The sequence below is a fragment of the Strongylocentrotus purpuratus genome, unplaced genomic scaffold (assembly GCF_000002235.5).
Source record: "Strongylocentrotus purpuratus isolate Spur 01 unplaced genomic scaffold, Spur_5.0 spur5_scaffold_5, whole genome shotgun sequence".
Lineage (NCBI taxonomy): Eukaryota > Metazoa > Echinodermata > Echinoidea > Camarodonta > Strongylocentrotidae > Strongylocentrotus > Strongylocentrotus purpuratus.
In genome coordinates, this window is record NW_022145611.1 from 20,208,111 (window position 1) to 20,219,235 (window position 11,125).

At 36.3% G+C, this 11,125-nt stretch overlaps 1 protein-coding gene across 2 annotated transcripts; it reads right to left on the bottom strand.

Annotated features, from left to right (window-relative positions):
• Positions 1 to 2,848: 2,848 nt before the first annotated feature.
• Positions 2,849 to 10,519, bottom strand: LOC591003 (calmodulin). Of its 2 annotated transcripts, XM_001177619.4 has the most exons (7): positions 10,281 to 10,519; positions 7,223 to 7,243; positions 6,285 to 6,315; positions 5,257 to 5,400; positions 4,271 to 4,397; positions 3,811 to 3,926; positions 2,849 to 3,041 (listed from the first exon to the last, which is right to left on the bottom strand). In XM_001177619.4, exons 1-7 carry the CDS (start codon positions 10,281 to 10,283, stop codon positions 3,013 to 3,015), a joined length of 471 nt encoding a protein of 156 aa, XP_001177619.1. In that variant the 5' UTR covers positions 10,284 to 10,519; the 3' UTR covers positions 2,849 to 3,012. The 2 variants fall into 2 exon arrangements, with proteins under 2 accessions (XP_001177619.1, XP_003726932.1); XM_003726884.3 differs by lacking the exon at positions 7,223 to 7,243 and having other exon boundaries at positions 10,281 to 10,518.
• Positions 10,520 to 11,125: the final 606 nt, after the last annotated feature.

The window sequence follows — 11,125 nt, forward strand, 5'->3', positions numbered from 1 at the left end:
TCATAACATTGTAGTTTGGAGGGGGGGGGGGTCTTGATGAACAAACAAAAAGTTTCATACCATTCGTTCGTTATACAAACAACAATAACCCCCAAAACAAAAGGTAATATATATTATCACCAGTATCAATATGATTTTACTTTCATTAGCTTATAAATTTTCAAACGACAGCTTTAGATTGTTGTTTAAATTTTAAGCAGACATTATGAAAATTAGCGCACGAAGAAAAGAGCTATATATATCTCTAGATGATAAACGTTTATCGTTCTGCTGTTCTTAAAACCAGTGAGTCTGTTTGTCAGTCAGCCGGATATTTAATGATTGTATCCCAAGGAATAGCATTCCCATTGGAGAGAGACCAAACTGTATACAGAGGGCGTCAGTGAATTTCTTACTCTTGCAGAGTGAATACGTACGTAAAGTTGCTACCAGTTTCGATGCACATAAGTCTATATTAAGAATAGAATCAGAAGAATAAAAAACAGCCACGATCTTTCAAACTATACACAATCATTAAAATCTTCTCATTTTTCTAACGAAAAAAACAAAAAACATGCCCCTAAGGCCCTAACCTCTCCCCCATCTCCCCGTTGACGTACTTGCTGGCATTATTGTCACTTATTTCTGAAAAGTATTATAATTTAAATAATTCATAAAAAGAATAGGTTCTCTAGTTACATCCACTTTTTGCAGGGAAGTACATGGGAAGTCTGATTTAGTCGCATTCCACAGAACAACCGAGATAAGCATGACGACATTTTGGACGCGATGCGTCATTTTCTGACCGAAAGTGTGCAGAAATGAACGTCACGTGTCACGTTTGTCAAAGAGCGCCATCTTGCGAAAAGATTGCAAAACATAATTTGTAAAGACTGTGAACATGCAGATAACTACCCCCGGACCAATAGGAGTTTATAGTCGACAAGCTAGTCTATTAGTTTATTGGCTGGACTACCACACCCGGACGACTACTCCTGGTCAACAACCCTCTGGACAACTACTACGGAACAGAACACCCATGGAAGACAATACCTTCCCCCCACAGGATATCGCGGCTTAACCCCTTACAACATAGACGGTAATTACCAAAACTTCACTATGCTCTTCACGTTCTTACCTGCATTATCATCATAATCATCGCTATTTGCTAGCATATCATAATCGCTGCCAACACCACCGTCACCTCATACTCATCATCATCATTGCCAACGTTAACAAGTATCATCACCTTCGTCAAACTTTATCAATGTCATCATCATAATCATCGTCGTCACTTTATCATCATCTTTGTTAATATCAATGTCACGATCATCGTCACCATCAACATCAATCATTATCAACATCACCAGCATCAACGTTAAGCATTATCATAATCTTTGTTGGAATAGTATCAATATCATGATCATATTCATATCAACGTCAAAGTGAATTATTATCACCTTGGACGTCACTCATAATCATCGTAATCTTTATCAGACATTATCAAAGTCGTCATCACCACCTTCAATGCAAGTCATTTATCATCATTATCAACTTAATCATTGTCATTCATATTCATCATCATAATCGACTCTTGCTTTTACAACTTAAATAATGCATTGATGACAGCCATACAAGCATGAGCCTATATGGATTCATCTATTAACTATTTTCACACATTTTATATCGAATATACATTTAATCATCAATAATGACGTTGATTTGAAATCATATTTGGTATTAGTTTAACACGTTAAGTTACTGCACTATGTACTATCAAACTCCGACATAATGACGAATTCGCAAAAGTGGAAAGTCCTGAAAAATCTAAATGTTGAATATTCCTAATCGAGTTCCAACTGGTGTTTACAATTTCAATGGGCAGCAAATGTTTTCTGATCGGAGCGAGACCCCCAAATCGGCTGCGATAAGAGACGTTGTTTTCCAGACCCATGTGACCAAATGAGCCCTATTTTGCCTAAACGAACGTTTAATGCTCCAATGTTGTGATGTTATTTTCATTAATACATCAGAACGTCCACCAACTGATCTGGGCCCTGTCTTTTAAAGAGTTGCGATTGATCTGAATCAATCGCAAGTTTGCAGTCTCCTATCTATTATATACACCGTTTACAAGATGGGGCTCAGGGCCCCGTTGCACAAAACTTACCATTGATGGTAACTTTGTCATCAATGGTAACTACCATGAAAACCTTGATTTTGATTGGCTGTTGAGCCCTGTTACCATGGTAGTTGCCATTGATGGCAAGGTTACCATCAATGGTAAGTTTTATACAACGGGGCCCCGATGTATCAAAACTTTGAAATCTATTCCGAATTCCAATCGTGGCGGGAGTCTCCGAGAGTGCATTGTGCAAAGGGCGTTATCATGTAATGTCCATTTACTATCATACGTAAAACAACGGCACACTTTGGTTTGCTTTGGGGTTTTTCCTTTTTTTTTAATAGTAAACATTCCTCGACAAACATTAGAAGTACACTAATCTTTACAAGTATAAAAAAGAAAAATCTAAAAAGTAAAAGAATGTTTCTTTCCTAAGAATTGTACATCAACAGGCACTTCACAGAAATGTACATATTAAGTACATGTTATGGATCGTCTCTTTCATATCACTACTTCTTGTATTTGCTTATAAATGTCCAACGAATGAGTACAAAAGAGTGGGAACAGCAGTGGACGAACACCGCCGCATGGAAGTGTGTTGATGTCGACTGGAGAGATGTGAGCGAAAATTACAAGGATGAAATCAACATGGTTTGACGGGTCTGGTCATTAAACGAAGAACGCCATCTATGTTAAGAAACAAACAGGCCGACTGGCCCATCACGCGTCATCGACAATCTCCTGGCTATTTCAGTCATCAGATTACTCGTATTATATACTCGTATTATATACAGTAGATTATTGATTGTTAGGGGTTGAATACGGAGATGACATTGACCGATGACTGATTGGCGTGTAAAAGTCCAAATGAAAGGCAAGACAGACATAAGCGATGGCCATCCTCCACCTCACTTCGATGTCATCATCGTCACGAATTCTGCATGGAGATAGAAAATGAGAAGTGTAAAGAAATCGGTAACAGAAAAAAAAAACATCATACTGTAAGTCATGCTTCATAATAAAATACCGATTGCCTCACACAATGCATCGATTATTTATATCACGTTCCTCATAATTAACCTCACGTCAATATTTTGCCGGTGTAACCTTTGTTGGTGACGTAATAAACACGCTGAAATATTAAATTAAACTACAGGAATGGGTTCGGGAAACAAACAGCTTTAGCGATATGGAGTCGTGTTATGACAGAGGTAATGGTGTCAGCCTGTCAGGTAATAAAATACTCTATTCTATTGAAATAATGAAAATGTAGAAATACTCCTAACAGCTGTTCGATAAACAAAATATTAAAAAAACGGCATTTGTTTGACGGCTAATGTCAAACAAATGTTGCCGACAGAAATTCGCCAAAGAAAAACATGCGACAGGGGTTAAACTAAACGTCCTGGAACTTATTGACAATCCTTACTTTAACGATCGAAATGACATTGCCCAAGTACCTCCTTAGAAAACAATGCCCCAAAATGGACAAATTTACCTCTTTTTTTTGCCAACAAAATTTAATTCCCGAATGCTCCTCATTTTTAAAAAATCAAAACATCTTTCAATTTCAAGAAATGAGAAATAAAACCGAACCCCTCAAAAAAGTAAACTTGAAGAAGAGGTAACGGAGAATACAAAGTGATCCGATTTCATTTTAGAAGATCGGGTAAAGTAACAGTACCCGGTAGGGAAGATGGAGTTACCTTCGTAGTTGACCTGTCCATCACCATCGATATCAGCTTCCCTGATCATCTCATCTACCTCCTCATCTGTCAGTTTCTCACCAAGGTTTGTCATCACATGACGAAGTTCAGCAGCGCTGAAATCGAGATGTGGAAAAAATCATTACTCATCATCAGTTTCTTTCAATATTCCTCAACAAGGGTTATTTATTCCCGCGCTATTGTTTACTACACGTATTTGTAAGGTTCATTATCGTAAATACAAAACATTTTGGAGTACAGGAATGTACTTTACTTTTTTTATTCAACAACATGATTGCAAATATCGATGGTAAATTTAAAAACGATTAAAATTCGAATACAAGTTTAAACAGTTGATAAAATGGTAAAGTAATGCTTGGAGTGTCAAAACATTATCATACGTAATACTAATAACAACAATAATAACATAAATGATTTGTTTTGTTTTTTGTTTATTAACCTGATGAATCCGTTGCCGTCCTTGTCGAAGACACGGAAAGCTTCCCTGATCTCTTCCTCACTGTCTGTGTCCTTCATCTTCCTGGCCATCATCGTCAAGAACTCTGGGAAATCAATCGTTCCGTTTCCTGAGAGAGGCAAGGAGGAAAGTTGATACGACAAAAATCAATCGAGTTCATATATTGATGGGCTTTGTCCTCGGAAAGGAAGCCGATAACCGTCCGGTGGATGTAGGCTTTGAGATATATTAGTCATTTTTTCAGGACGTTGCCAACATTCGCTCGAAAAACTGTGCCACCGTAATGGAATCTACTGATACAGGGGAAGTTTAAGTACATACATACCATACCATGTATTTTTTGTGTGATTCTATACACCGTGATAAAAAGGTAGATATTTGACCAGCTTATTCAATAAAATTCCTGTTCTTTCAAATCGACTAGCAAAATTAAATCGGAAGAGCCAAATACTTGTTTGGTTTGTTATTACAGAAAATAAGAGACTCTAAGATTAAAACAAAATTGTTACTATCTTTTAGAAATTATTACAAAATGTAATCCATTTCGGCAAGTTTACTCCACATGAATCCGTGAGAAGGGCTTTCTACCTCATATTTAAGGTCACCATCAACAAAAGGGATTTCTAACTTACCAAGTTTTTGCATTTTTTCTTTCTTACCAAATATTAGAATACATATACACTGACAATGTGAAGAGCATTTTCGTTTCCGTGTTTAGTTTATTCAAAGAGATTAAATTTACCATTTTTTCAAAATACTTGTGCTTCTCAAGGGAAAAAAAACCTTCCGTCTGTTTTTCTCATAAAATTAGTTTTAATATACGAAATGAGAAGGGAAATTCGAGTGCGTTTTAATTTCCGTGTTTACAATTGTCTTAATAAATGATCCATCAATTCGACACATTAGAAAATTCAATCAACCTCCGCCTTTGTCACATTTCACATTCCCAATCGTTTTAACATCCTTACCGTCAGCGTCTACTTCATTGATCATGTCTTGAAGCTCAGCCTCGGTAGGGTTCTGACCCAATGATCTCATCACGGTGCCCAACTCCTTGGTGGTGATGGTGCCGTCGCCATCCTTATCGAAGAGGGAGAAAGCCTCCTTGAACTCTGAAACAGGGGGAAAGAGCGATGATATGACGGTTAATCTAAGAACTCATTTAAAAAAAAACATGGATTACTCGGACTAAACAAAATACCACGTGAATATTGATCTGCAAGCCATGATTAGCCCATTTTTGCGCTTTTCATGCAAGATATTATCATGTAATCATTTACATATTGGCTTTAAAAAAAGGCCTATAAAAAGAAAGTACGTAATATCTTATTGATGTATACATTTTCCCCTTCAAAGTTCGTTACAAGCAAATTATCCATGAAGCGTGACAGGAAATAAATACAAAAATAAATTGCTCTTCTTCTCTTCTTTACTAATAACTTTCAATTACTAATTGAAACTAACTTTTATTAACTTTCAGTTACTAACGTGATAGCTTGCAACAGTACTGCTACAATTTTTATTCCTGTGCCCTATGTACTGTATGTACATCGTAATAAATTATGCAAAGTCCACAATTCCAATCAATATACAGTATGTCGCTATCCGCGAGGCGCATTTACAGAATCAAATGCTCCACTCGAAAAAAAAAATGAAGGGGCTCTTCCTTTTCTTTGGTTATCTGCCATCTGTGAAGCCCGATAGCTTGTCAGGAATAATTGGTTGATTTAGATCATTAGCCCACATAGCCAGACGAGGGCTCATCGATTGCTTTCTAACACTGACAGCAGTTCAACCACCTATAGTGTTCTCAGCACATATGTCGCATTCAATCCGCCATGGATGGTCGGGTGAACTTTGATCATGAAACTGAATATCTTCAACATATTTTTACTCTCAGCTCATTCTTTGGAGTTGCCGTTTTAAAAATTGGATTATCTATTAATACTTGGAAGCCCCTTGGTTATTATAGCTATACATGTGAATCATTTTTTACCTGCAATCTGCTCCTCAGTAAGCTGATCGGCCTGCATGTTAAGGAGATAGAGAAGAATGAAAATAACATATTTTAGTTTTATTATCACAATATTTTACACAATTGATGCCAAGTTCACTATTTTAGTTTTATCACATGTGGATGAGCAGCATGAGAAACATTATGCATACAGGTACTGTACGAAGCACTACTTGACGAATATTGACATCAATGACATTATCAACAAAATCATTCACATTTGTAATATTTAAATATAGCAAACTTGTTACTTTAACAAAACAAAAATAAGTCTAGAGCTCAGGGCATGAATATATACGAATTGAATACATTAACAACTACAAAGTACCGGGGGTTTTTGTTGTTGACAAGCTAAACTTACAAGACCAAACTACAGCATAGCTTGAAGTTACTCGTTTGTCCATATTTTTGTTGAGCAAATATATGATTAATCAGAAAATGACAGCAAAGTTCAAGTATACGACAGTTACTAAGGATTCTAACAAGCTGTTAGATTATGTCTGTATAAATATTTGTTTTCACTTTTATCATTTCATAAAACAAGGTACTTCAACAAGCACAGAATGCAATAAAATGCAGTGCTATTTGTGACAGTGAGTATGCCTTTTCTTATAGCTGTTACGATACAAAACAACCATTATTCATAGACGTCATCATTTCAATATACATGTAGTTAATATTTTACTAAATCAATTACTATTAATATATCAGTACTACATGTACAAGTACAGGTATACGTGATACTAAGTCTACTGACAGTACACAGATAAAATGACACAGGGATCAAATGACCTTCTTTTGTGAATTTCGACAGAAGATGCAAACAAAGATACTGTATAAAAAACAACTAGAAGATATTGAACAATTTCCAACATTGATATATTGATGACAATAGACATAACAGAAGCGAGATTTCTTACATTAATGGTGAGTTCCTGGGACTGTCCGTACAATTGCAGACAAGATACAATGTGGAGACAAGAAGAATCAAAAAGGGAAAGAGAAAGAGAGGGAGGGTAGGGGTATGGTTCAAATTGGAAAGACAAAAGAAGGGTAAAGATTAGAACAAGTCTAAGACAACCGTTTGGTTTGTTTTTTTTCTCAGAATCTGAACAAATGAAAGCAGACTTGATGCATGCATTTCCATCTAAGAGCGTTCTCATTTAACTGTTGAGGAGGCCACAGCAAGCAAACATTTGGGGGAAGTTAATGAGAACCAGAAAGGATTTCAATTTGTATCAAATGGACATTCCCAGGAAGATCACACACACATCTGTATAGGCAATTGATACAGCGAGCATCCAATCGGGTTCCTCATTCCATCACTTAGAAAATATTAAGCTAATGCCCTATATATCTCAAATTCACATTGGCATGTGGGTTGAGAATCGTCCTATTGTATCAACTGGTCACTGGAAACCCTCTGTCATTTCGTTTTATCCGACATGGATAAATTGGCTAGAGGAGTCGGTTTACACGGGTTGGAAAAGCATTACGGGAGGTTCAGCCATGAGACAGCTGTCAGATTCCAGAAATATTTGGCATAACAGCATGCATCCTCGCCAATGAACTTGCCAGGCCACCTTCTCATAACATCTCATCTCGGCTGGCCCGCAGCCTTATGTGTTGCAGAACGCAGCATGCATCAAGCAACAGCCCATATCACGAGCAAATGAGATGGAACAAGACTCAAAGCAAATGGTTCACAGTGGGGGTGGAAACACGTACCTTATTTGGGGGAACACAGAGCATGCTTGCAGGAGATCAATGATGTTTGAAAAATGAATCGTAATCAGATGTACTGTACACGTTTAATTATTCGATTAGAATGCATGCTTCTCTATCATATATTAAACGTGTGTCATCTATGCATAGTATTACTTTTTCGAATTGTGGAATATCTACCATGCATCACGTTCATGGACTAAATGGTTCGTTTATATCATATTCTACAATTCATCAGAATTGTCTGTAATTGAGTACCTTTCAAGCGATTTAAACTTAAATGAGATCTCCTATACTTCAATTTCAATTTGCTTCTTTTTGGTGTATGCTTACTCTCACTGCAATATAATTAAGAAGTATATGCTCAAGCATTAATAAATTCTATCCGAACCACTTTCGCCTGAAAGGCCGGAGGCATTGCTCTACTTCTTGGATGTGAAATGAATATGAGTTATGGCGATCTTAATAAAGGTTGTATGAGAGCTAGCGGGTAAACACTTTATGAATCGGGTATGGAAAAGAGAGACAAGAGGTTTGGGTGCATGAAAACAAAATACAAATTGGGACTTCTTTTCTTGGCGATTGTACTTGGCGGAATATGCGTGAGGTTTAGTGTTTTCCGAGGCGAGCACGGTGGTATTATGGGAGTGAAGAGTATGTGCAATATAGACACCATATATATCATAAGGAACAAGTGAACATAAGGATTATTGTAACAAAATACGTGGTTGTAAACATAAGCAGAATATTATTGCTGAATTTCTATACAATGAACCATTAAAAACAATTTTTATTAAATGATATAACTATAATACGATTCATTAATCCCTTTTCATACCTCGATACTACGTATATATTAATAGCACTTATCAGCTTATCATGGCTGGATTTCATAAAGAAGGAGAGATTAATGACATGCCAATAAGCAATAAGTTTCACAGTCAAACACGTGCGAGTATATACAGACATTCTATTTTATGGAACTATGAAGTTTATATGATTTAATATTCCGCCTATATTCCTGATCAAGATCAAGATATGTAGATCTTTCAGTTAAAAAAAGTGAAATATACTAAATGCCAAATAGATCGCTCATACAATGATCCTACTAAAGTATCAATAATAAATATTTTTTTATTCAGTTGTGAGAATCACTGTCGAATAATCAATTAAAGCTAACCTCAAAGAGGAAATCAACACTTTACAGGAAATACAACAAACACAAATTGTGAATAACTGTTCCATGAGTCAGGGATATCAAAAGATCTCTATTTTTCTGTAGAAATGATACAGAACCTAAAGGCTAGACGTATCTTGTACTCAAATCAAAATTTAAGTAGGTTGTCATGATGCCAAAAAGGAAATAAAAAGATAAGTAAAAAAAACACCTTCATGAAACTTGTGCAAGAAAAGATAGACATCATATAAATTGCATAAAACATACATGTTAAGTCCTTAACCTATGTTATGACTACACATGATCATTAACGCTTTTAAAAGCTTATAAATTTATGTATGATACATTGTTGTTCAGTGATAATAACATTTTGAAATATGGTAGTTGTAGTCATAAAAAGATATGCATACATAAATGACATTTGAAGAAACTTTGCCATTTTACATACTGCGGTCTGACTCTGAGGAGTATCATCAATATCATAGATCTATCAGTATCATCTACGCTATAGCTAGGCCTAGTATAGAAGATCAACACATAAACAGCCAACAGTTGTTTGAATTTGATCCAACTTATTAGGAAAGAATAATAGAATATTCATATGATAGCATTTTCATTATCATTATGATTCATTAATATCAACATGGTCAATTAAACCTAACAATACAAGTAGCAACTAGCATTCTCTTTCTTCCACTGTGGAGGCGGTTATGGCATCCACTTCCAACCTCCACAACGGAATCTGTGCACCCATTCATTCACGCAGACAAAGTTAAATTAATTACGACAGAAATCATTTTTAAATGCTGCCGATATCATTGCTGATTACCTATTAGCAAAGAACAATCCTGTGATGTCATTATCTGCAGACCTTTACGTGCTATTCAATTAAATTCTATGTTAACTAAACCTAGATCTAGTTAGAGTGTAGAGTCTACCTAAGTTTGCATTGTGTGTTAATTGAAATTGTCTCTGAACTTTCCAAGTCAAGGACACCAGTCATCCGACTTAATTTGAACGATTGCAATCACCTAACGTTAGATGTAAGAAGATGAAACAAAATGTTTAAAACTTACCATCTTTCTGGAATATTTTCAGGTTATTGGTGAAGAATAAAAAAGCAGATGCCTGCAAACTTGACTTGCTTCTCCCTCCAAATCGTGCAACAAATAGAATGACCTGAGCTAGCTAGCTGAGCTTGAGCTTGAATCGAGATATAGATGCGAGGATGGTAAAGCTCCAAAGATTCAACGTGGGCGCGCGGGTACACAGCTAGCTACAGGAAACTAGTACAAAGTCAATGCGGATTTCCGTGAGGGCGTTTATTAATACCCAATTTTCTTCAAGCTATTGCCTGATATAGCAAAGCATTAGAAAGGCAGATCACTGCTCCGCAATGCGGCATATTACTGCGCATTGCGACGGGCCTGTACTCCGCGGTGTATGTACGTGTACGGAGCTAAGTGGGCTGGGGGTAATCAAGTTCATCTGTTTAAAAACGGGTTATAAACACGATCAAGATTAAAAATAAAAAATATAAACTAACCCTAAGCAAATTTCGAAAACACTTCGCCAGTAGAAGAAGTCATGTTACAATAATGTTCTTTTGTAATTTTGCATTCATGAATAGGCGCGATCGAGCGCTCCCCTTTAAACTCAATTTACCTCTCTTTGACAGGAAATCCAGGAATTCAACTTTGTTTGAGTCATATTAGCCATAGGTTTTGATTCATTATTTTAAAAGAATGTATACCTGCCTCGAAAATCGTATCCATGATATCTGTATGAGTATATTTGTCAAGTTAAACTTCGGAAAATATTAAATCAAAGTTTCACCAGGGAGGTGAGACAATGATAGTCTCACTGACCTCCCTGGTTTCACATAGCGTCTCCGACACACACTGCAAAGTCAAAGAATATT

Bases quoted from the DNA above. Each gene is read 5' to 3' on its own strand.
- LOC591003 (XM_001177619.4), bottom strand. The intron at 5,401-6,284 runs GTAAAAAATGAT...CCCCTGTTTCAG, and splicing joins TACTGAGGAGCAGATTGCAG to AGTTCAAGGAGGCTTTCTCC. The intron at 4,398-5,256 runs GTAAGGATGTTA...TGCCTCTCTCAG, and splicing joins CAATGAAGTAGACGCTGACG to GAAACGGAACGATTGATTTC.